Here is a 26620-nt window from a genome sequence, read left to right as displayed (position 1 = left end):
TAGTTGGCCAGGAATAAGTTTTATATAAAATTTGAACAGTGGATACAGAGGCGATATTATGTGTATAAAAAAATACATACAATAAAAGGAAAATAAATGAATCTTATTTCTATTTTGAGCAGATGTTCAAGTTAGCTGATGAAATGTAAAAGGCACTAAATGTACAACATTCCAGTTTTAAAGACGGTAAACAAACAGAGGCCAAAGTCATTCAGAGACGAATGAAAATAACAATAATAATAATAATAATCATCACAGGGCATTTTGTTGTCTTTGTTATGCCAGACATAGTGCAGATTTTACAACATAACATACCAAACGATTCTCAAATAACACACAACTATTTACCATCGATAAACACCGAGCACGCACTTTAAGACCCGCGTCCAATCAGAACACCAAACGCCGCCACCGCGCGAGCTCCGTCACATCGGAAATCTTTCATAATTTATAGTTTACATCACGATTTCTACAACGGCACTAAACACTGCAACGAGTCACAATTAGGAGCAAAGCGACCAGCAGCTGACGGTTTGTACACGGATGTTTCGTTTTGGTTTGGAATGCATGCTGCAAACAAGAGTGTTTTTAAAAAACAACCCAAAAACGAAAAAAGGAAACAGAGAGGAAAAGATGGAAGACATCGCGGTGCTTGCTGGCTGTGATGTCACAACCACAGTTGGGTCAAAGCGGCCAAAGCCTGGTTTTCTTCAGCCTGAAGTTGGTTATGACCCATTAAGTTTTACTGCTGTGTCAGAGGATTTCACAAATTTGGGATAAATATACAAAACATGTGAGTAATTTCCCTTTTATGTGTCAGCGCAGACACGGAAACATCTGAAGAGGTCTAACAAACACTTCCTTCCTTGTGGAAACCCTCTTTCACCACAGTTGTCAAATCTGTCCTGAAAACACAGGCTTGGTTGTCGGCCTGAGTTAGGCTGTTTTTACCCGGGGGTTTCCCCGGTAACTAACCAGACTACTTCACTAGTTTTCAAAAGTCAAAGAAAACATTCACAATTAGGCACAAATCTAACAGATGAAGTTAAATCCAGTCCACACAATTGTATGTACATTTTCAACAGCCTTTTAAAATTATTTATCACATTCCAAAGGGCAGACAAGCCGACAACCAGTCAGTAACCCCTGGTAATCACTGGTCAATAGGGAAAAATAGGTAATCTCCAACTGGCTGTTCATTGGCTGTGGGTGGTGGCAGAAAGCCACATGGCGCTGCACCAAAAACCTCACAGGTTGCTGTGGTCAACGGTAGCCTGCACAGAAAACACCAAACTCTCTACACATGCTCGACAAGTACGCGCCAAGTGGTGCAGAAGCTGACGAGCGCAACGGAAACTGAAAACGGAGAAAGCTCACCTTCAAAGTAAAAGTTGTGCCTTACTTTTCAAAAGTAAAGCACAACTTTTACTTTGAAGACAAACACTAGTTGCACTAATACTTAGTGAGCGTTACAGGCAAGTTGGTGTCTTCCATGCAATCTAATAGCACCCAAAGCAATCAGCTGTGGTGCAGCACCTGGCAACCACTCTCCAACCAGTTGGGGAATATAAATTTTTACAAGTCAGGTTCTATGTGACTGAGTGTGATTAATCATCGTCAGTACCGGCAGCCTTCCTTGCAGGTCCACGTTTCTGCAGAGCCTCTTATTTTCTACATCAAAGCGCCGCCTTTACCCTGATTAAACGACAGTTACACTGACAGGAAACATTTCTTCTCCATTTCCAATAAATGAACTTTATTTACTGGCCCCAGCAGGTCAATAAAGTTGGGTTTCTCTTACACGTTTTAGTCTCAGGCGTTTGATGAGCTTTACAGCCTTGCTGATAAATTTCTGTCTTTGCAAAAAGACAGAGGAGATACAGACCCTTCATCAGTATAAAATGAAAAGTATCGTACTTGAGTAACTCCTCTGGATCTCAACATCTAAAGGAGGCTTGAAGGATTTAGGCTTTAAGAGCAAATGTGAAGCCTACCCAAACTATTCTGCAGGATACCTCTGCACCAAACAAACATGGACTTAAAGGCTTTTTTAATCAAGCCACATTTATTAGTGTTTTCTGCTCAGACTGTTGGCTGAAGAAACTTAAGCCGGAGCCCTTTAAACCGGCTGGTGTTGCGACACTTCTTGCAGGTGCTCTATGCACATGTCAGAGTGTCTGGTGACAAATAATTAAGACTTAAGTAAGAAAAACAAAGCATGCCACCAACTTTCTCGAGCAAACCGCTTCCATTCTCAGGAAAGACATCCACAGCCATACCACACTGGAATGAGTTACAGTATAACAGCACTATATCTTACACGAGGAGCAAGAAATATATACAAACACTGGTCAGCATGGAGTTTTACTGCATTTGGAATCACAAGACGAAGCTGAAGGAATCAAGATGGCAACACAAATATTCGCGTTAACAAAAACCAAAGAAATTACAACATAAATTTGGCTTTTTGGAAGAAAACAAAAGTTTTGGAATGTATTTAAAGCATCTGAAATCGGAAAGTGTTGGCATTAGATATTTGGCCCATTAGTTTGACAAAGAGCTTTATATTATGCATAAATAAGAAAAAGAGGACGGATAGTCTCATAATAATGTGTGTTATGTTAGTAAATTGCATGCAAATGTGTGTATTGTTGCACAAAATAACATCGCCCAGTTTTCATAGGAAGGAGATCTTTCACCTCAATTGAACCTAACATGCATATTTCAACATAAAGAAATAAACTGCCCATGGCTCTTTAATAAAAACAAAGAAATCGCATAAATCTACCTGGGTTGCATTGTCCATGTGTTTATATGTACACAAACTGGGACAATGAAAAATAAAAAAAAGTGACAGCAACTGAAACTTAAACGTACGGAATTTTCCACTGAGGTGAAAATCTAAATGCGGCGTCTTTACCGGTACCACAACGACATGCCGGGAGTTTACAGAGAAGTGAAGCATTCACAGTAACACCAACGTCAGACGGCTGCTTCTGCTCTTAAAAATTAAATAAACCAGCCGAGCAGTACCAAAGTTATTCTTTAGATGTCATTATATCTGCATGCAAAGTTACCGAAGGCGGTGTAAAAAACAAAACAAACAAACAAAAAAATTCTACATCTACATCACTCGCCTCTACAGAACAACATCACTATGGAAGAGCCAGACGATGGAGAGGGAGCCGTGGCTTCGGCAGACTATTGCACCAGCTGTTAGCGAAGTCGATGATATGAAGGCAGACAGACAGACGTTACAGTACAGGTCGAGTCCGCTTTAAGGGTCACCGCTCACTCACACTACAGGACGTCTAAACTTCCACCAGGAGAAAAAAATGTTGCCGTTTCAGTCAGAAGTTATTCTTCTGCTGTTAAAGATTTAATCCTTTTACTCAAAGTAGTGTTTTTCCTTTTTAATTTGACTGGGTTTGAGTTCAGACAACACATATTACCCCTAATTACTTTCTAATCTGAGATGACACATTGCACAAACTTTGGTCATTTTATCTCATGCAGTGCGGCATAACTGACAAAAACTGACGCTGTGCATTACCAGCACTATGCTGGGAGACATATTTACTCTTTATCATAGAAACAATATCGGTAAATGTACTTTCTTTTTTGTTCCCCTGGGATGATCATTGTGTTAACTATCAGGACTGAGCAGCTTGAAGTTTCACATTTTGTAAAATTTGTGCTTTAATTCTACAAATTACGTTCTTTTTAATATTCCAGTGATCACTGAATGCAGGGGTTCTTTCCTCGTTTAGATGGGAGTTTAAAAAAGTATGAAATTTGTCCAAAAGCGCTGCACAAGCTGTTCTCTGTGAACAGAAGTTACAAATTTTATCTGAAGGAGTGAGTCATAGTGTGTCATACACACAACTTCAGTTGACTCCACGTGTTTACTTTTTTTTCTACCCTGGAAATTACAAGCACCTCCTTCTCAGTGCCATCATCGTCTCAGGTGTAGAAAGATTTTATGACTCTATAATCATGTAATGTGACACAGTGGCCCATCAGAACAGGAAAAACTTGCCCAGTCTGAACTCTGACTTGTTGATGAACCAATCGGGTTTTCAGGATGACAGAGACGCGCAGAGATCAGAAGCCCGTAAACAAAGGAGAATAAAACGGTGGAGCGTCTGCCCGGCTCATTAATGGGACTTTTAACACTGTGAGCACACACTTGGACCACACTACATCTCTTTACATTGATCTAAATGCGGCACAGTTTGGATCAGACAAGAGCACAGGTGCAACTTTGTGACGACTACAGTCTGCCGTTTCTAACAAAAAAATGTAACTTGAGGTTTTGACGTTGGTAGATTTTCTTTGATCTTTACTGATGTTGCTGTTTGTACAGTTTCAGACCAGTCTCACCGGCCAATAAAAAGCACCAAAGTTTCGGCAGAAGTGATCAATGAATGAGAAGGCGATGTAAGACAAACAGTGAGAGTATCGTTCAAATATCTGCTTTATAACGTCTCTTCTCTCTGGAAGAAACAGTTTAACGCACCAATGTTTTTTGTTTCGCTTCGTTTTATTAAACGGGGCTCACTCGGTTCAGGTGTGAGCATCTTAAGTAGGACTGTTGAGTTGGTGCAACAGCCTGCTAAACCTTTAATGGGGGGACGGGGGGGGGGGGGGGGGGGGGGCACAAAGCTACAAGAACAAAAACAAAACAAACAAATAATACTTGGAATGATAACCGAAGGCTTTCTCGTTTTTATGTGTGCCCCTGGTTTTTTTTGGAGAACAGTTTTGGTGTAACGGAGTGGTGGAACATCGACTTTGAGTGTTTTCATAGCTTTTTTTTCTCTTTTGTTTTTACAACAAAGCACATGGAGACATTACTTTATCGTATAATATCATCATGCTTTCAGAGGACAAAATTTTAAAGAGAGAGAAATAGAGAGAGAGAGAGAGAGAGAGAGAAACTGCACCACTTGTGTCCCTGTTGAGATATCCCCACCCTTCCCAAGAGCAGCTGATAGAGAGGTCTCATATTTTACTGGATTTGTGTTTACTTTTTTTTTTTTCCTTTATTTGGTCCCCGGTTCCTCTTCAGTTTTTACGAATGTCAGCATAGACCACGGGCTCCATCTTATGGAAGGAGTTTTTGCTGCCTGAGTGATCCAACTGGGCGTATATCACCGGGCCCTGGAGGACAAATGAGATGCAGAGCAGGAAAGAAACACAGTCAGCCAATGACACAAGTAGATACAGAAAGAAGCAAATAATAAACGGCAACCTTTATATCACTTTACGCACATGGGTGATTAAAGAAGCCCAAAGTCAGAAACCTAGGTGGTTTTTCTTTGTTTGTTTGTTTGTTTTTTTAAATGGAGCTTCTGACTGGGAGACAACAGCTTCTTATAGTTTGACTTAATTAGTGCTTAGCTGTGGAGATGTAAGGGCAACACATACACACAGATAAAAAGGCTTAGATAATTAGTCCATATTTGGATAATTACTTAGCAATTACAGGGCCTCTGAAAAGTGGCTTACATTAGTTTTTTTCCACATTTACTTCCCACTCCTATTAACAGCTTTGGCACTGGTTATACAGTAATAATGATAATAGTAACATTACACTGCCAAAATATGGAGTGTCACTCGATATACAAGTATTTAACATGTGTCTCACAAAGACAGGAAGAGGAACTCTTTAGCACCTCATGTTTTGATACCTGTATTCGGTTGATAGGCTTTAGCTGTGATACAATAGTTTCCAAACTTCTGGGATAGATGCTGAATATTTTATCTCATCTTACTGCATTTAAGATGATTTTAAGGGGCAAGCTACAACTGGCCGTGGTAATCGTTCAGACTTGCCGTGATTGAGATTTAGAGCCTTGGGTGCTTCCTAAAGAGAAGCGTGATCAATACACCACAAAAGTGCAGGACTGCCACGGGATCATCACTGCACGCAGACTATACAGTACAGTGTAGTGAGAGTGTGACAGCCGTGACTACAGCCGCAGAGACAGTCTTTCGGTGAGAAAGCTGGTGAACCAGCTCCTCTGTTTCTCTTTCTAAATATAAATGGTGCAGACCGGTGCCCGCGCAGCCGCAAGTTGGGAACGTGTGCTGCACAATACACGATACTGTATCATAAAAACGGCTCTGCACGGGTCACAGGAAATGCAAACGTTATTGTGAGGGTTAAAAAAAGTACTGCAAAGTAGAGCAAAAGTTATCAAAACATCAATTTAAAGGGAAAAACCCCCAAAACAAAGCCAAAAACACCCCACGCTTTAAGAGACTCGAAAACTGAACAGCAGTCCCGTGTCTGTGTGGGATAGTCTAGTCTTCTTTTTAAAATAAAAATAAAAAATAATAATAACAAACATAACTATTACTGAGAAAATAAGGGGTTTTTTTGGACAGTAAACCTAAAATTGTTGAGTGTTAGTTGGCTGATCAGGATAAAACCGATGACATGCTGGCCTTAAGACGAATGTAAAAGTTGTGCTTGACACTGATTTTTCTAATATTACTTATTATCATGGATAAGTGATTTTGATGAAAGGAGATTTCACATTTAAATATAGCAGAAACTAAAAAAAATTTCCGCCTTCATGTATTATTTAGAGGAAACACTTCACTAAAAACAATAAATAGTCAAAATCTGCCCTAAGATTAAAAATAAATAAATAAATTCTCACTGTGACCACTGGGTGGGGGACTCTATAGTCTGTAAATAACTGTCCTTCACCTTTTTTCCATTTTATCTACATTTTTCAGTTTTTGTTAAATTATTCTGACGCCTTTCACTCGCACTTTAGAAATCAAATCCAATTTGTTGTTTTGTTTCATTTCAAGCAAAATTCACTCGCAGGTTTGAAGATTGGTTCTGCTCTCTGTCGTATTAAGACAGCCCACTGAAGATTTCTCAGGGTGAGTTGACTGTTTGATTTGCTAAAACAGATCAATTATTCAGCTGATAAATCAGAGAAATATCAATAAAGGGAGAACACACATGAGAAAATTTCAGTCTATTAGCTAAACACAAGAAATGCAACACCTGATAAATAACTGTTCATGTCTAAAAAAGTAAACTAACAATAGCATTTGGGGCAATCGTGGCTCAAGAGTTGGGAGTTCGCCTTGTAATCGGAAGGTTGCCGGTTCGAGCCCCGGCTCAGACAGTCTCGGTCGTTGTGTCCTTGGGCAAGACACTTCACCCGTTGCCTACTGGTGATGGCCAGAAGGGCCGATGGTGCGATATGGCAGCCTCGCTTCTGTCAGTCTGCCCCAGGGCAGCTGTGGCTATAACTGTAGCTTGCCTCCACCAGCAGTGTGTGAATGTGAGAGTGAATGAATAGTGGTATTGTAAAGCGCTTTGAGGGTCCCTTTTTTAGGTTGTTTTTTTGGCCAAACAATAAAAAACATGAATGGAAACAACTGAAAATAAGATTACATACCAAATAAAATTCATATAAAATCAGAACTAAATATTACGGACGGATAAAAAGTTTTTTTCAGTTGTATTTGGATACGTTGTCCACATAAATGTGACCACCTTCCAGTAAAACAGAGGCAGCCACTGGTTTTTTGCTCCTTCCCTTCGTCCCCCAACTCATACCTGTAGCGGACCCGAGGGACTGGTAGATCTGGAGCCCTCCACTCTGGACTCCACCTTCTTTCGAGGCTGCGGAGCCTGAGAGTTCACGCTTTCCAAGGACGTACAGCTAGTTTAGGTGTAACGGAGTCGAGCAATCATTGGTGCACAGTCAAAGTGAGACGAACACAAATAATGGACAAGACAAAAACAAAATCATGAGACATGAGAACATGAAATGCTGCAGCTGAGCGCCGACTGGAGGTGCACCGATGGGATTTAGACCATATCAGATTGGTGGGTGTGCAATTTTGGAAGCACATTTGCAATCAAATAAAATCCAAATTAAGATATTTTGATGAATATTTTTATGACTGATTCTTTAGCACAAAGGTTACAGTTTATAATTTTGTACTTAATTCATAGTGTAATATAATTTAGCTTCTTTAATTTTATAGATAAACCTTATCTCCATCTCCACCCATAACAGTTTAGCTGTTTTAGTTTTATCTGTGTGATAGTTGCATTTTTTCCCTTTTTGGTTTTGAATTTTTTTTACAACAACAACAAGGTAATAATTGTGGCTCAGTCACACTAGTATGAAAAAAACAGGACTGAAAATTTGACTACAAAAATATTCATAGTTGCTTAGTGATTGCATTGAACCAGCTGCAAGCAGTTGGAACAATTACAGTCGCAAGCCAAATACACAGCTCATCTGTAGGAGAACTGGTCTCCAAACAATTGTGATCAGACTCAAACGGACTGCAGTTGCTTTCAGGCAGATTAGCAAAGGTTTGCAAATTACTGTCATCTAATTTATAAATGCAGACCGCTTGCCAACCCATCGCAATCAAGCAAAGTAAGTTTGCACTGATGAGTCCAACTAGTGTCTTTGCAAATCTCTTTCCAGGAGGTCAACGAGACTGCAAGTTCACTGCACAGAGCTGCAATAATTTGGGTCACTGCACGTCTCCGACCAGTTTTCCCCAGTGTGACCATGTGGGAGATCTTATATTACATTATCATTTGTAATATGTGGTTTATAATCTGAATGTGAAGCCTGGTGATTTCTCTGATACTGAATTTATTCCACTTGAGGGCTTACGGATTAGGTTCTTGGCTCAATAAAATTAATTTTTTATTTAACTAATTAAAACTGTTTTCTAGAAATCTGAAGGTCTGTGCTTTGGCTCTAGAAAACTGTACAAATATGTACTATTTTCCAACATTCAACACTAAAACTACCAGTATTGCTGAATGTAATGTAATGAGCAGGGCAACAAATATAGCCACTGATTCAACTGTTTTAATATGTAGAGCAGAAGTACAACAATGGAAATTAACCCAATAAGGTTTATTAACATTCTCCATTGTTTATCTTACTGTACCGCATCTGAATTACTTGATTTAGAGTATATACTCATCTAAATTATGGATAAATATTAGTAATTAATAATACTTTTGCAAAAAGTTAGTGCAAACATATAACATAACCAGTCATTAGATGCTCTTCTATTGTAATGATATCTTAATTAATGACAGTTAATCACATAAAAGCAAAGACTGATTGATCAGTTAATACATCAACAAAAGATTATAAATCTAAATGTTTATACTAAGTTTTATTATTTCTTCCTCAGTATGAAGAGAAAACCAAATATTTTTGATTTTAATCAGTAGCTCAAGCAAACCTCTCAACAAATATTCAATTTAAATTTTATTTTATAACATATAGAACAGACAAAACAATAAAATGCCAATCCGTTTGTGCTTGAATCAATGCTTATTTGATCCAATTTAATTTCTCAGTCTAAGGGTTGTAAATCTTAAGTCAAGCAGCCAATCAGTGCAACTCTAGTAAAGGCAACAGGGGAGAGAGGCAGTTTACCTGAAAATAACAACATGAATGCTAAATGAACAATGAGAGGCCAAAATTTCAGCCCATTAAGATGACTGAACACTGCCCAAAAATAAATAAATAAAAATCTGTAAATACTGTTGTCAAATAAACATGTTTCATGAGGGGGAAAAGCTGACGATGGGTTAGTCTCACTGAAGCAGATGAGAAAGACACCGTTTAGTTTTGTATGTTAGTGGCAAACGATGGATAAAAGTTCTACACAGTTAAATAACCTGGTTACATGTTTAAATGGTTTCCATCGGCCTGGAGACTAGGCTGCCTCTAGCTTGTCCTATTTATAAAATAGTCAAAAAAGTGAATTAAAGAATTAAAGTTTTATCTTCTCAGCTAATATATGTTACGTACATCGGCAATTAATTAAAAGTATTCTTTATTCCATGTAAATGAGGGTCAGGATGATCGGATAGGTTAGTGTAGGTATCATAGCAGGTTAATGGCTCTACATTAATCCTGTCTAACATTAAACATTAAGCTGTTCTAAAGACAATGTCTAGATTAAATGGCAACAAGCTCAACATGCTTGTAGAAGGTGTTGCTGTGAAGTTAGTGGTGTTAATACAATTTAATGGAGGGAAAAAAAAATGACTGGCACCAGTGAAAACAGCCACCCCACAGATCCCTGTTAGCTCAGCTCACAGGCTCAACCCACTCAGCAGCCAAGCAGAAGGTGCCAGATTTTTCTTTCTTACTCAGTCAGAAGCAAGTGCTGGTGCCTGAAGTAGAACTGTTTCCACACAAAGCATTAGCACTGGCATGGCTCCACAAATTTCAAGGTTGAGCACAAAACTATCAACAAGAAATTTGCAGCTGCATTGACAACCTTTAGTGTTCAAACCTTTTAAAAATGTGGGCCAATTCTCAAAAGACAGGGCCTCTCATTGACACCTTCCTGGTGGACAAGAGGGACATCTCTCAGATTTGTGGCTCTTTTGTTTATACCTCAGATGAAGAAAGAGTTTCTATGGCATGCGAGGTAGACGTGGTCAAAAATACCTCAGGCATGCAAAGTCTGGAGTGGACACTTTTTTAAAAACAAACGTGTTAATAATTAGTACCCACCAAACACCAGATACTGTAAAGTGTTAGAGCTATACAGAGGGTCTAACGGGAAAAAAAAACAAGTGAAATATTACTGAAAACAAAACAATGATTCAGGAAACCAGTATCATCTGTTTAACTTACCTTTCATTTTAACAGCATCAAGTATTATTTTTACATCAGTATAATGAATACATAATGTGAGCATTAAACATCAAACAAATCAGGTAAAGTTACTATCAACAGACACAAATAACCAAAGAAAACAACCCAATTATAATTCAGTTATAATTCAGTCAGTCAGTGGGGGTATTTTTCTGTATTCACAGGAGATTAACGTTAACATATTCTCGTTGCTAGCTATCAATTAAAATACCACTTGCTGTTTATCATTATTGTTACAGGATGTGCGGATGAAGCACTTACTTTATGGATTTAAAACATCTCATACAGCTGTAGATATAAAGGATTTTACAGGTGAAACCACTGTCTGCGGCACACAAGACAAAATATTCTCAAATCTTTTAGAAATGTTAAACTTTAATACTGTCTAAACTGTATTTATGAACACCTGCAGACCCTGCATGGATCTGGGTTCATAACGGTAAATAAATAACTAAATAACACACAAAATTCACTATTAACTACTTTCTGTAGAAAACTGATAAAAGTAATTGCAGTAACTGAGTCACATTGAGAACGAAATTAATTTTACTGAAAAAAAAAATCTTAGTAGAGTTGGCGAGTCAGAAAAATGTACATCATTATCACGTGTGCATCGCTCACACAAGATCAATATTTCATACTTAAATATAACGATAGTGTCACACTTATAGTGAAACTACTAGTACAGATATAAAGGTGTAAATCATATAATTGTAGTATTCAGTATTTACCAACTTCAAAAACTTTATTGCTCTTTATGATGTATCTTTATATTTTTATATCTATAATATAAATATGGAGCTTAAAGCTGCTAAGAACAAAAATAAATAAACTAACAAGAGTTTGACTGCGACTATGTCTGGATATATATGAGTGCATCACCAAATAGTTGTTTTATCACGTGTACATATGTGTTACATTTATTAAATGTGCGTTCAGCTTAAAATTGCATAACGTTGGCGTTGAGAGTGAAGCTACTTTTAGGTTCTGAATATAGTTTTTAAACTTTTGAAAATTTTGCAGCTTCACTGTAGTTGAGGTCATCGGTAATCTGGAACAGCGTAAAGTTGAACGGCTCACTTACCCTTCGTAATCATGGCGGTTGTGAAGTACCCTCATGACAATGCAGGCCGCCACAGCAATCAGCACAAGCACCAATAAAGCACCACAAACTCCTGCAACTATAAGCGTGGTGTTGTTCTGCGAATAAGACTCTGGGGAAAAACAAACAAACAAACAAAAAAAAAAAAACACACACAATGAAGAACATTCAGGATCAGTCCACCCATCCATGATATTCCAGACATTCCCAGCCACACCTAACATTTCATCCTGGGGGATTCTGAGGCTTTCTCAGGGCATCTCACTAGCGGGTACTGGGTCTACCCCAGGGTCTCCTCCCAGTTGGGCATGCTTGGGAGGCACCCAGGAGCCATCCTAACCAAATACCCGAAACATCTCAACTGGCTTCTTTCGACGCGCAGGGCCAACAGCTCTGCGGGACCGTGCAAAAGTCTTGAGTCAACTAAGACTATTTTGTAATGTTTTAAAGTGGTCCAGAGTTTCCAAAAATGTTGGACTAATTACTCACAGATTATGACAAAACTGCCCAACATTGTGAAATGTACGGATATTACACACGCAAACACAACAAAAGAGTTTCATCTTACTTAGTTTGATAATGGATTTCAGAATGTCCTCCAAACTAAAACAAATTAGACTTCATGTGAAAGACCCACATCACCCAGTCACTGTAAATAAAGCTACGCTACTATAAATAAAACACTTTTAAACCCCATTCCTGGAAATTAACATCACAGATGGGAGTGGTGCTTAAACCTGAGTATCCAGTAGTATTAAAAGCTGGAACCACACTAAGGCAGCTCTTTGTTAGAGCCAAAGCGTGTGAAGATAAACAGAATTGTGCGAATAATAATTTCAAAGTAAAAAGTAGATTTCAGAATACAAAAATAAGATTGTGAGCACAAGGCTGACTCGGTTCCTTCATCATGTATAAATACAGTTATGCTACCATAAATAAAGCACAAAACTTGAACCCCCAGGCCTGGAAACCAAGAGCACAGCTGGGCGTATCACTGAAAGCTGAGCAACAAAAGCTGGAACAATACCAAGGCAGCTCATTGTGAGAGCCAAAAGAAACTGCGGCTAAAACATAGTCGAGTACAACACACATGCTCTATTTAGACTCTTTATTGCTTCCTAGATACAGATGTTTGGTACAAAGAAAAACCTCAACCTGCGAAAAGGTGCAGCCACATGTAAAGCAGACAAGCCATCACATGCACATGTGGTCTTCAGCTGAGTGAACACAAACAGTGGTTGTGCAGTGATTTGCCATATGTGCTTGAATAGCTTGCATTTATTAGTCTTTTCTCATTAACTGATGATATTTGATGTGTTTATTTTGTACCTTTAATGAATTTCACCTTTAACTGATCAAATGGAGTCATTTATTACCTCAGCTATGTATGTAAATGTACCGTTGTGATCATTTTAATCATAAAAATGTACGTCTGATCTACTTCTCCTACAACTTTTTATAGTTTCCTTTATTTTCCTTTTGTTTTTCTTTTACAGGATTTGGCCCATTGATGTGCCAAAGATAATGGAAAATTGTATATGCAACATTAAAGGCTTTTATTTTAGTGCAATTTTCCACCTCAGATTACTACAATGTGAACCCTGGCTGACAGACCTAGTCACAACAAGATTCAGAGATATGCTGAGGTACATGCAGTTTATTAGACAGAGCAGACAATCAGGCCGTGGACCTGTTGCTGCTTTCGGGGCTATATGGATAATGTTTGTTGCCCAGTTACCCAAATACTATCTCTCTGGCAGGGAACAGAGTGGTCACACCCACTCGGTGATGAAATCACAGTTCTTGTGGTCAAAATTCTGTGATTTGAGCAGTCCATAAAAGGCGCAATGCACTCTAGAGGCTAAAATACTCCTGGTGTGATTTAAAGTTGCGTGAAGGGCCTCAAAAACCTGGTGAATTATGGGGTAAAGCCAGAAAATGATTGCATTTTTCATTCCTGATTGGCAATTGCAACTTTACAAATCAGTTTGATCAGGAATATGAGAGAGAATAACACAAATATCTGTCGAGGGACATAGTGAACGGGTTTAGTCCATCACTCACACAGCATATAAAAACAGTATGTGTGTGCCCCTTTTTGCAATGCACAAAAATGCCAATGCAAGTGGAAACCCGCTCTCACGAAAGACCAAAGGTAACGTCCTTTTCCTGTAACAGGATGGCATCAATAAATCTCTAACGAGCTTGTCGCCAAACATTGTTTCTCCGTTGTTGTTTTTTTTAATTAATCATAACTTTACCCACATCTAATATGAACACACAACACTGTAACATAATGCTCAATTGTAACGTGTAATAAGGGATTTTTTTATGGCATGCGAGGGAATAAATGTGAGCCCATAAGAAAAAAGAAAAGCATTTTTGCAGCTAAATACGTCACTGTGTGCTGTTTAGTGCCAGCAGGCAGAGTAGCACTTTTATTCTTGACAGTCTTTCATTTATCTTTTGAATTTGGGCGATATGGATCTAATGTTTACAGATGCCTAACAGGAGATTCAAAGAAAGTTTGCAGTTAATCCGGTTTGAACTGCAAGTAGTACAAAAGCATGTCGCAACAGCATTCCTAGATAAACCATTAAGTAGTCCAGGATTTAACTTGTTACAGGTGGTGCAATCGACACACTGTGGTTAAGATGGCCACGATCCAGTCCATCATGTTTGATTGGCTAGTGAAAAAGAAAAGTCCCCTCTTTGCCTGGAAACACAAGCGATAGTGCGCAGAGGCTCACACTGTGCTACACTGTGTTTTCTCGCCATCCAATCAGCATGTGTGTGAGCAGAGCCCTGCTGAGTGGGTGAAAACAACTGACGAGTGTCTGTTCAAGGCCGCAGAGTAGCAGGAGGCATTTAGAAAGACATCTTTCCCAGCCACACTAACTCAACCTGTCACTGATTTTTCTTTTTATTAATTTTCTACATTTCCAACATTTAACTCTGGTGCATTAATTTCAATGTAAATCTGACAAAAACTCACCTTTCAGCACGACCCTGAGCTCGGTTCGAGCCTGCGTCCCCATCACATCTGGGGGGTTCTTCACGTCACAGAAAAACGTGCCGTTGTCGCTGAAATAAGTTGGGCTCAGCTGTATCGAGACGTCCCTCTTGTTGATGTCCCCGATAAACTGCACGCGGTCTTTGAACTCCTCTGACCCTGGGAATCCTCTCCCACTTGTAAAGTAGAAAATCTACAAAAAGGAAGGAAATGCTGGTGAAAATGTACTCATGTATAAATGGGGACATCTCCGACCCCTGAAGGTTCTCATCTAGATCAGCCGTGTTCTCTAGCAACCACCGAGCAACGGGCTAAAATGACCTGATTTTATTGATCAAACAATCCCACATTTTTCTCCCCTCAATGCGATTAAATGTACTTGTTTTCGAATAGCAAAAACAGACCAAGCAATACTGTAACATGGACTTTTACTATTAAATAAAATGTATAAAAGTACAGTAATGCTAGATTAAGTAAAAGAACAGACATGTAGACAAAATGCAATAAAGTGTACAATAATTAAAAAACAAAAAACAAATCTCCAGGTACTAAAAACAATAATAATACATTCTTTTGACAATTACTTGAACAAAAATCTCTAATATTTACTGCTTTCTTACCATCGTTTTATATTTGTACTCTATTTGTATTTATTAAAATTATAATTTTTATTCTTTTTTTGTCCTTTTATTTTTTGTATTGGGTTTTACTCATCGTCCAGCACTTTGGTCAACATCTAAGGTGTTCATATGTGCTAAATAAAATGACTTTTTTTGGACACTGCAGACACTGCAGCAATATTGTTCTTATATTTGACATAGATAAATTAATAGATAATTTCCATAATTTAGTAAACAAAGAGGTCAAACAAACTGGTTTCCTGGCTGTGACTATTATTCCTGTATACTGGAACAACAGCTGCCATAAGACACCTACACACTGAACAGCCTTCACTGCAGCCACACTGTGCTACGTGGAACTGACAGGACATCAAGCATCATGTATGTGAATTGTATGATGATACTGAACTTACTGAACCTATTGCTGCTGCTACTACGATTATAACATAGACGGGAGTTTTTCCTCTGTCATTTGTTTCTCTGGTCTTTGGCCTTGGCTCAGTCACGATGACATGACACATCATACAAAAACAAGGCTTTTTTTGCCACAACTCAACTAGATTTTCTTCTTTACTGCAATCCCAAATTTTGTTTTGCAGTTTTCCTTTTCTTTATTATGGCTGAGGTTTTTTCTTTACCTTCAAAAATTAACACAACAATAAATAAATAAAGAATTCTCTCAAGTTGATGTCAGATAATTTGATTCTTTTGTAGAAAAACAGACAGAACTTGAAGTGGCTTTCATATTGTTGTCAAACTATAAAGGATTAAATATGCTAACAATTATTCAGTTTTATTAGTAATAATTAAAGCAGTAAACCAGTTTCATTCTTGTAGTTCTATAAACATAAATGCAACAAAAAATAGCATTAATGTAATTAAAATCCAACATTAAACTACTAAATAACTTGTAATGTAATTATTTGTACCAATCAGTAATGGTGAAAGCTGTGTTACTGTAGCTGTAGCTTCAATTTGTCTTGCAGCTCATTTCAGATTTTTTAAGGGTTAGTAATGCAACATTAGACAGTACTGATTGACAACTTCTTCTCTGGATGGAAGTCGATGATTAAAGGCTCTCCTTTGTAGTCAAAATGAAAGCAAGAAAATGATCATGTTATCCCAGCAATTTTGTTTTTATAAATCACCGAAAGCCAAAACTAATGTAGCCTAATTAAATTTAAAATCTTATTGGTTGACGCCCTGGACCGTTTCCTGCATGTCCCCTTTGTTTTCCTAGCTGCTCACTAATGTCAAGTTTGGGTCTCAAGCCAACTTTGAACCTCTTTCACTGCACAATGTCTTAAACAAAAGGAGGGAACACCTCAAACCTGTCTAGGCAGCTCAAAGACGGCCCTGCAGATGTTTACAGGGAAAGTAGGTCACTCTTGATTAGTTTTTTTTTGTACTGAAATGCGTAGAATTTGAAACGCATGCACCAACTACAAATTTTTGGTATCCTGCCATCTCTAATGACAACAGTTGCTTAGTATGTTGGACAATTTTGACATTTGGATTAGAGCTGGGTGATAGAACGATAACGATATGTATCGCGATATAACTTTTACTCGATAGAGAAATTAAGCTATCGCGATAGACCTCGCCGCTCTTGTCCTCTTGAAGAAAGAAAAAAAAAAAAAAAAAAAAAAAGGTCAGCCGATCCAAATTCAGTAGCGCAGAGCCGAACCAATCACAGCCGCAGCGTCACGTCACGTGACTTGTTACGTACAGCACAAGTGCCAAGCCGCACGTGTGTTTGTTTGGGAAGCAGCCAGCGGGTAATGGAGGAAATGAGTGTGCCGACTAGAAAAATCAACCGAGCGTGACCGAAGAGAAAACAGATGATGGTTCCAATGCCGGAGAGATTGTCGAACGGAAGAGCCATAGAAGTTCCGTAGTTTGAAGGTATTTCGGCTATTTCAAGAAACAGAGTAGCGTGCACTGTAAATTGTGCCGAAAGCAAGTCTGGAAATACAATAAACTGGTGCATGCGTCACACTGTGCGCCACGTTATTGTTTCGGTGAAATGAATTTCTACAATACTGTTAATTCTACTCTCTGCAGTGTTTAAATGCTTACATATACACACAGTTACTGTCCCTCCACACATACGACTCTGTTCTGCTTCTATGCCCCAGCTTTGTTTACTTTTTCCCACCGAGGCTTCTAGACTTCTGATTGGCCAACATTTCTGCACGGTTAGAAATCTAGCTCCACCTGCTGCTTTGGCATGTTCATAGCAGCGTTTTCCTTCATTTCTGCCTTTATGTGTAGACGGGATTATTTTTTAAAACGAAAACGGAAAATCTCTGTTTTCAAAAATACCCGTGTACGTGTGGACGTAGCCTCAGTCTCTGACTGGAAGCGCTAATTCGTCATTCGGCTTTTGTCAGACTAAAGTAACTGTTAAAACTGTTTGAAAAGCTAAACTATACAACAAGGAGAGATTGAGAATTTCCTTTTAGTTCTCAGTTTATTTGATATTGACAAAAGTTAGTCAGTTTTGTCTGTTCTTCTGTAAAACAAACTAAGATTTATTTTTAGAATTAATATTTTGTTTCTAAGTGGAATTGACAATTTAGTCTGTTTTGTTTGTTCTATTTTGAAACTTAAACGCTTTAGCGGCTGCCTTTTGTGTAGTTTGCAATATTTGCCTTTATTTATCTGAAAAAGTCTCATGTTCCTTAAGTACATCTACCCTGTTGAATTTATTATGGGAAATAAATATTTAAAAACAAGCTGCTGATTATTATATAGAATATCTGAGGTACTAGAAAGACCTTTTTTTTTTCAACATTACTGCTGCACAGCCTTTTTCCTTCACTGAGCAGCTTTCCCTTATCTTAGCTTTTTGGTGTTTTTTTTGGACAAGCATCATTTCTGTAGGAAGAGAAGTATTTATTCTGCAAATGATGGGTCTGAAACGTCAGAGAGATTGATGTTTTAAGATACACAGCTCAATGTTACAACATGCTCCAAGTGTAGACTGCGTGTATGTGTTCTGCCATGACTGCTCTGCAAATTAAAGGCCCTTCAGCTATGTCATTATATATGCATGAGTCAGATCACAGCAGACAGACAGGCCCCGCCCAGCCTGACTGGACTGTAAACAAAACTCCTTTGTAGATAGGACATGATCCACACAAACATCCCTCTTTCTTTTCTTTTTTTTTAGCTGCTTAAGAGTTTTAGAGGAATATACACTAATAAGTTCAAGCTACTCACCACAAGTCAATTCTCAGCAGTAACAAATAACACTGTAGGAAAAATATGTAGCTGAAAACTAAAGTCTACAAAGAGATTTAAGTCGACAAAGTGCTATAAGAACTAAAGAGAAAAATGAAAGCATACCACGGGATCCAATTACGATGCTCAAGCAAGATAGCAGCAGAACATAAACAGATGAAAGCAAACGGAAAAATTAGATAAAAACAAATATGTAGATATGTAAAGACAGTACATGGAGAGAGTATAACTGTACCTGATATATTTTTAGAAAAGAAAAAAAAAAAAAAAAAAAAAAAAGGCTGGCGCTTAAACTGAAAGCCTACTGAAACCAAATCATAACAATGTGCTCTCACCCATCCCTCAGGGAACAGCCGAATCCGTTCTTCTTGTGTCACGACAGATAAAACAATCGCAGGAAAACATCCTTAAAAACTGTGGGAAATCTTCCCAGAGCTGACACAACCAGCGGGGACTTACCACGTATGGAGATTTGTAGTACTGACTGTCGGGATGACTCGACTGAAAGTTCCAGGTCACCGTGGTGGCCGAGCTGACCACTTCGCTGGACCTAAAGGTGCATCGAAGAATCCCCGTGGTACCGTTCTGTACTATCACCTCAGGATCAGCGTGTATCTCGATCGCAGACGTGGGTCTTGTGACTGTTTGTGAACACAAAACAACAAGTGTAAGCACACAAAGCAGCAAGGGTTCGGGGTTAAACCAACACCACGGCCAGCAGGTATACAATCTAGAAAGGCTATTGGTTTATTTTGTAGTTAGTCTTCCAAGATCCCAAAATGGTTTTTAGTTAGTTTTAATTATTTTTTTTCATAAGTAATTTTTAGGTTTAGTTTTAGTTAACTATAATAGCCTTGTTAATCATCAGTTAATAATCGGAAGCTTGGTGCAGTCCCACAGTATTAATAAAAAGGGACAAAATCTGTCTTGCTCATTGTCAGGAACTTCTTTGTTGACGCTTTTCTTTTTCTTCTTTTCTCGTTTCTTCAGTTTCTCCAGATCTTTCTTAGCGAGTTCGATAATGTTAGCAGTCTCCTTCTCGGGGGCCAGAAGAGTGGAGGAAAAGGAGCTGGACCCTCCATAGAACGACTGACGGTTGGAGGCACGGGACAGATTCTTCCTCAAATTCTCACTGATAGCCTCGCTCTCCAGGAGTTTTGCCCGAAGGTCTTCAATCTCTTTAATGTAACTCTGAATCATGTTTCCAATTTCCTCTGTGCCTCCTTCACCTGCACGAGTTAGTGTGGTCAATGCACCTTAGAATTACATCATGTTTTTTTAGTTTTTAGGTTAGGAACTCCGTAACTGTCGTTTGCAGAAAGCATCCTTTATTAAGGTAAACAAAACAAGAGGCATTTTTCATCATTCACCAGCAACATTATAGAGCAGCAGTACTGCTAAAACTATCCCAGGGTTTTTTTAATCATTATTATTCTTATTCTCGTTACCATCTGCATCAGTAATTTTAATCCTCTGTTTGCTTTTCCTGTCATTTGGAGTCCAGCTAGGGAGTGCTCAGCTGAGTCAAGCATTTTAGTTTTCTCATCCTCTGCGGCCTGGTTTTACTCCAATGGTGTTTTTGCCTCAAGTAGTGAATTAAGTGTTGTTACCACTTCTAGCAGGAAATGTTTTCTTTCACAGTTTGTAAAATATTTTGCTTTGTTTGAAGTTGTTAAAATAACTTCTTTGACATCATGACACATATATATGTAAAAACTTAGATTGGTATTAGCACAGATGGCACCATTGATCAAACAGGGCGGGCAACTTCGTCAGCCAAACGTCTGTATCAGTCAATATTCTTAAATTCTTAAACCTGAATTAAACTGTGCTGAGCTGAAGGGTTTGGGTTTTTTTAAAATTAAGATTTCTTTTGCTTCCCCCAACACAAAGGGCACAACACATACACATAAGAAAAAGAAACATGTGTCCCTATTAAATTTTAATTTCACTGAATTAAAATATTCAAGTGTCCCTAATTAAAAAGATTTTGTCCAAACCCTGCAGTGGTAGTAACGATTACTGTGAGCATGCCCCAAAATCATAAATTACGGTCTAACCCATTCATGCCACTGATCTTTGAACCCTTCTAAACTTCCTCACGCTTGTCCTGTAGAGCTGGACGTTGTTTTAGTACTTCTTGCTTGCTCTTAGCTGGCCTCTGTGTGGGAAAACACATGTGTATGAGTCAGAGCACTAAATAAACAACTGAAGTGAGGTCACAGGCAGCGAGACAAGCCTGACACAGATTTTAGTCCGTGTCAGGCTAAAATCTGACGTGGAGGTATCTTATCCAGCCACCTGTAAGATTACTCAAACTATTTTAATGTAACCGGAAAAACAGACGGATGGTTTTACAGCTCTGCTCATTTATCCAGAATCCTCAATTCCCATATTTATGGCTGCATCAAAGGCAACTTGGTGTTTGATGTTGTGCATAATGTAAAGAGAGACGTACAACTGAGCAACACGGGCTTTCTCTGCTCAGAAACAACCTAAAAGGTATCACAATGGTGATTATCAGCAGTCTCTGCTAAACCAGGCTTCCTGCTTCAGGCGCTGTCACAAGAGTCACATGACTCTCGTGACAGAGCCTGCTTCATTTAGACATTATCAAAGGAACAAAGATAAAGATATAAGACAAAGACATATAAAGAATATTTTTTAAACTGTAAAACGCAGCACTGAAGCTGCAAATAAAGAGACTGAAGTTTCAGACTTTTAGCCAAAAACATCCTACAAAAAGACTGATTAATTTTCAGAGATTTTCTGGTGTAAACGTAGGTCCGCGAGACTTTGCCGAGTATTCTTTTGCAAGGTTTTTCCACAGTTGTAACATCTCCCTTTGTATATATGTACATCTCTAAGCTCTTGTACTGGAATACAATAAAAACCAACACAATCGTACACTTGTGTCTTCAACCTAGCTGCAGTGGCCGCAGCGTAACACAGCACATTAACCCCCCCTAAAAAAAAAAAAAAAAAAAAAAAAAAAAGGTGCAATGCCAGCTCCAAAAGGTATAACCAACCAGCAGGTGAGTGGTTGGTATGCAGACTTGTCTGCAAACACTCGCCAAGAATACCCTCTGAGACATAGTGAAACTACATGGCAAAAAGTTCCATCTTTTGAAATGACTACGGCAATAAGGCACTACTTTGTTTTTGTTTTTCTGGTTTTTTAAGTCAGTGTTCACCATTTCCGGCTTTGGATTGCACTTTCTCAAGTCATACTAGCGCTCGGCTAGTAGCTGACGAATATTTGCACACAAGTTGATGACTTGCGTGTAACTCATCGACCTGTCGGTGACTGTGGCAATCTGCTAGTGACCAGGTGCAACCACAGGGAAATTTCTGTTGCAACACCTGCTTTGTGATTGATTTCAACCTCCAGCAACCAATTGCAGAACACACATTTTTCCCAAGCAAATGGTTGATTGCCAGATTATTGCCAACTGTTCTCTAGGCCGGTATGACTTCTTAGAGAGCGATGAACACAGAGCTAATGAAAGCACTTTTTATTTTGATCATAATTATTACAATGATTTAGTGAAAATGTCGCACCTGGTGCCAATTTTAAACCTAAACTGCTCAGACCAGATTAGATTATCTGTTAAATTCAAGTTAACATTGCAACCTGCATCAGATAATGTGATACTCAATCTGATTGTTCTTATAGCTGAGAAAATAGATACCCAAATGTGACCCTGACTAACTGCACAACCTTCAACACCAAATCAGAACCATTTTTTACACTATAAATTGTAGAAACAAGACTGCAGTGCAATACTGGACACATTGGAGACAAATAAATGCAACAAATGTTCTTTAAAAGGCTGTGTGATAAATGTCAAACACTGACTGCACAGCTTGATGATTAATAACAGCAGCTATGAGTAGGAAATGTTTGGCAGTACATTCACCTTTTTGCCACCTTGAAAGGTTTTGATAGAACTATGAATATACAAATCGAGCCACACAAGTATTAGCAAACAGAGATACGTGACTTCCACATCTTGTAATCAGAAGAGCTAGCAGGCCAAGGTATAAAAGCAACAGAGCAATAAGTAGCCTCGGCCTCTTGCAGACATTAGATCCAAGTCTCAGATTTAGACTCGGGGAAACACCGTGCTTCAAAAACAAAAGCAACTCTTAGAGCAGCATATAGTCAGCACACTGCTGAGGCAATCTCACAATAATTTATAAAACGAAAGGAAGTATTTGTCAGATGATATCTGTGATTCAAAGCAGAACACTGTTTTCCGTCTTCAAATTTCAGGAAACAGTTTTAAAAGTTGTTTTTAAGGTTGGCAAAACTGTTTGTGATTTCTGCTCTTAATCTCACTTCACAGAAACATCCTGTCCAAAATCAAATAAAGTGACTGTCAACTGCTGAGCCGGCTAATTTGCAATTTCATGCACATCCGCTCAGTAGGTAGAGTGGTTGCCCCATGATCGGAAGGTCGGGGGTTCGATTCCCCTTAACAGCTACCCTGAGGTACCCCTGAGCAAGGTACCGTCCCTACACACTGCTCCCCAGGCGCCCAATGGCTGCCCACTGCTTCACTGAGTGAATGGGTTAAATGCAGAGAGCAATTTCCCCACGGGGCTCAATAAAGTACAATAATGTACACACTTTCTTTCTTTCTTTCTTTCTAAATGCCAGATCATGTTGAGCCTGTAAAAGCCGAGTGATCTAACGATGATTTAAATGTAATTTGAAGTGAAAAAAATAAACTAAACTACAGAAAAAAAAGAAAGAAAAAAAACAGCTGGATTATGCAGAAGATAACCTGCTAGTGTTTGAGTTTAGAATTTATCTTTTTAAAAAAGGTTGCTCTCCATAATCTGCACTTCATACTTTCTGTGCTTTACCACAAGGTTCAATTTTTAGGTGGTGTAATTTTCTATTTGTGAACCTAGAACTTCTTCTTTCAGTTGTACACCAGCATTAAAGACATACTTTGACCTAGTCATCCTAAAAGCTGCCGTTTTAAACTGTTTCTGCCTTTTTAAATATTAGATGGCAGAGACATGTTCAACATTTTTCTTCACAAACCTTATTAAATCATTGTTTTATCGATTATTAACCGCTCTTTATACATTGCTTTTTCAATATAGTGTGGTCAAGCATCTTTTAAACAAACTAAATCTTAATCCTTCAGTTCTTAATAACTTCGGACCAATTTCTTAACTTTAATCACAAATTACAGAGATTCAGTTCTTTTGAAAAGCTTCACACATCTGCAGCTCACATTAACTGTGGTGTACCACAAGGTTCGATTTTAGGTCCTATGGTGTTTTCTGTTTTTATGCTTCCAGCTGGTCACTTTTATTAAGTTTCACTGCCACATTTACTTATTCTTATTACTTCTTCTTTCAATGCAACACCAACAACATTAGGATATATCCGTGAGACCTGGTGATCCTAAAACCCTAGGTGCTGTCTCAGTGATGTTAACTGTTAGATACAATCCTTCAGTTCTTCATCCTTCATCAAAAGTTTGAGAAACAGTGGTTTCAACCCACTTTAGCATTTGTGTGCCTAAATGGCAGTTTGGAGAAATTTCAATAGGGTTTTTGAGCTCTACACAGCACAGAAAAGAGGTTCCTCGAGGTAACCAAACACCTTCTTTTAAACAACATAAAAGGCCACTATATCTTTTTAGACATAAGAGCAGTTTTCAATACAACAGATTCTAGGATTTTAATAGATGGGTTGGGATCAGGGACAAACCACTTGGTTTCATTTTTATCTCTTGGGAAAAAAAAAAAAAACCCCAAAAAATTATCTAATAAGAATATGCAACTTATGGTACACCATAAGGTTCAATTGTAGGTCTTATGTCATTTGTCATTTATTTAGTTTTACTACACCCACATCACAGATCTAAATTCCCATGAAACCTGCTGATCATAAAAACTTGTTTTAAACTGTCTCATCATGTGAAATGTTGGACGGTGCATTTTCTTAAATCAGTTAAACCCCAAACAACATCCCTCTCAGCTCCACACTGTTTGGTCTTGTTTTCTCCAAATAAGAACTATCTTGAGAGAAAAACTGATACTTTCACATTCAGACCTGGATGAAGTATACATACTAAATTGTGGATTACAGTCAACACTTTCCTAACACATACTGTTAAAACTACTCAAATTGAATGCAAATATAATTTTTCCAATGTTCAGGATGTTAAAAATGTTTTAAAAAATTAACTACAGATAAATTAGATTAAAGTGTATGTTTTCCTTCTTAAGATGCACATTTTGAGCTGCTAAATGTATAGCACAAAACGGCTTAGCCAAAGTAATGAATGCAAGTTCGTGCTGTAGTTCACAGCTTTTTATATTACTATGCGACCAAACTGTGCGAGGGCACATATACCCTGTGCCTGAATAGATAGAGGGCCCCTGGTCATTTCAGTCCGTGCCTCTCACCAACTTGCAGGCAGCTGCAGTAACACGTAGTTACAACACGAAGCCACTATTGTGCTTCCTGCCAAAAGCAAAAAAAAAAAAAAAATAGTGACGCAAGTCTGGCAATCCAAAGCGAAACTTCGCGCAAAAATCATGTCCCCGCCGTTGTGATGCTACGTGTACCATTAAGTACACAGTGTTTAGTACCCAACATACTTCGTTATCTGGGTCAAAATACGGTTAGCAAACGACGAAATGAGACGTTATCGCGGGGGCTGGATGCTGTGCTAGTCCACCTGCATGCAGATTAAAAACTGTCTTAGTGTGCTGTTCGATTATGTAAATAAAATAAGAATTGATTGGTAGCTCTATTGGTAGACGACATTTCACAGGTGACACGTAAATACCGTTGAGACACACGCCTAACAAAAGCTCTATTCAGAAATCAGCGTTTAAACTGCTTTACTTTAAATTCTGGTTACATGTACGACAGCGCACACTTTTAAATATCTCCTGCCTTACTAGAACATTTAAATCAAATCGGCATGGGTCTTAAAACACCCAGGGACTCTTATTTCAGCTAAACAGCTGGTTAGCATCGCTACTTTCCACGCCTGAACCCACCTTCACCTTCCGCAGGACGGGGCGGCAGCCACCATCCTGTGCCAATCTCCATTCAGGTTTTAGTGAATTTAACAGATTGCATTTTCTGTAACACTGTCTCTCACATACGGTGGAGTCTCTAACCCATATCCCAGTTTTAAAAAAAAAAAATCCGGGCAGTGTTAAAGATAGTTTCTCGCTTACGAGGCTGAAGAAAGGCGTGTTAACTCTTAAAGGATTGGGAATAGAGGTGTAAACGCTGCTAGCCTGCTAACCTGAGATCCCACCTAAAATAATGAACTCAAACGTTTACAAATGGAAATTTAACCCAAGCGGGGCTTCAACACTCACCCAAAACAACACAAAGCGTAAATCCAGTAAATAATATACGCTTGCGAATCGTATTTGGCCATTTGGACTCCATTATGTGGTTGTAAACAGGAGTAGTTGCTCCGCTTTTTTTTTTTTTTCCTCCACCCTCCACTGTCCTAGTGGTTTCTTCTTTTTCGCTGCGGGTACAAACAAATATGGGTGCGGCTGCTGCTGCCCCCTATAGAACGACCAGACGAACTACACATAACTTCTACCAACAGACAGCAAACAAAAGGAGGATTTCATGAATAAAAGTGAGCGCTTTCTGCCTGAGGCTAACAGTATCAGTTATATTTTAAACCTTTTTCTCTTCAATGAAACCAAACTAAACTGAAGAACAGAGGGTGGTATATAAGGGCGGAGGGAGGGGCACACAGGGGAGTCAGGGGAGAATGAAGCTAGAAAAGGAAGTGAAAATTAAATAACAGAAGTTAAAGAAGGAAGAATGTTGCACAGAGTTCTGGGAAGAGTTTAGATGAACTCTGAAGAGTTATCAGATGACTGGGAAATTGTCAAGAAGGTATTTGGTGCATTGTCTGGAAAGAGGACGAAAGGG

At 38.6% G+C, this 26620-nt stretch overlaps 1 protein-coding gene across 1 annotated transcript; it reads right to left on the bottom strand.

Moving 5' to 3' along the window:
- mpzl1l (myelin protein zero-like 1 like) lies at positions 1-26232 on the bottom strand. The gene is made up of 6 exons (XM_085470976.1): positions 26044-26232; positions 19135-19316; positions 14792-15002; positions 11779-11908; positions 7592-7697; positions 1-5163 (listed from the first exon to the last, which is right to left on the bottom strand). Exons 1-6 carry the CDS (start codon positions 26114-26116, stop codon positions 5068-5070), a joined length of 798 nt encoding a protein of 265 aa, XP_085327102.1. The 5' UTR covers positions 26117-26232; the 3' UTR covers positions 1-5067.
- Positions 26233-26620: the final 388 nt, after the last annotated feature.

Source organism: Copadichromis virginalis, linkage group LG10 (assembly GCF_057382275.1).
Source record: "Copadichromis virginalis isolate Kocher_CV1m ecotype Utaka linkage group LG10, C_Virginalis_male_GT1.1, whole genome shotgun sequence".
In the NCBI taxonomy this organism is placed as follows: Eukaryota; Metazoa; Chordata; class Actinopteri; order Cichliformes; family Cichlidae; genus Copadichromis; species Copadichromis virginalis.
This window is presented reverse-complemented; position numbering and strand designations above follow the sequence as displayed.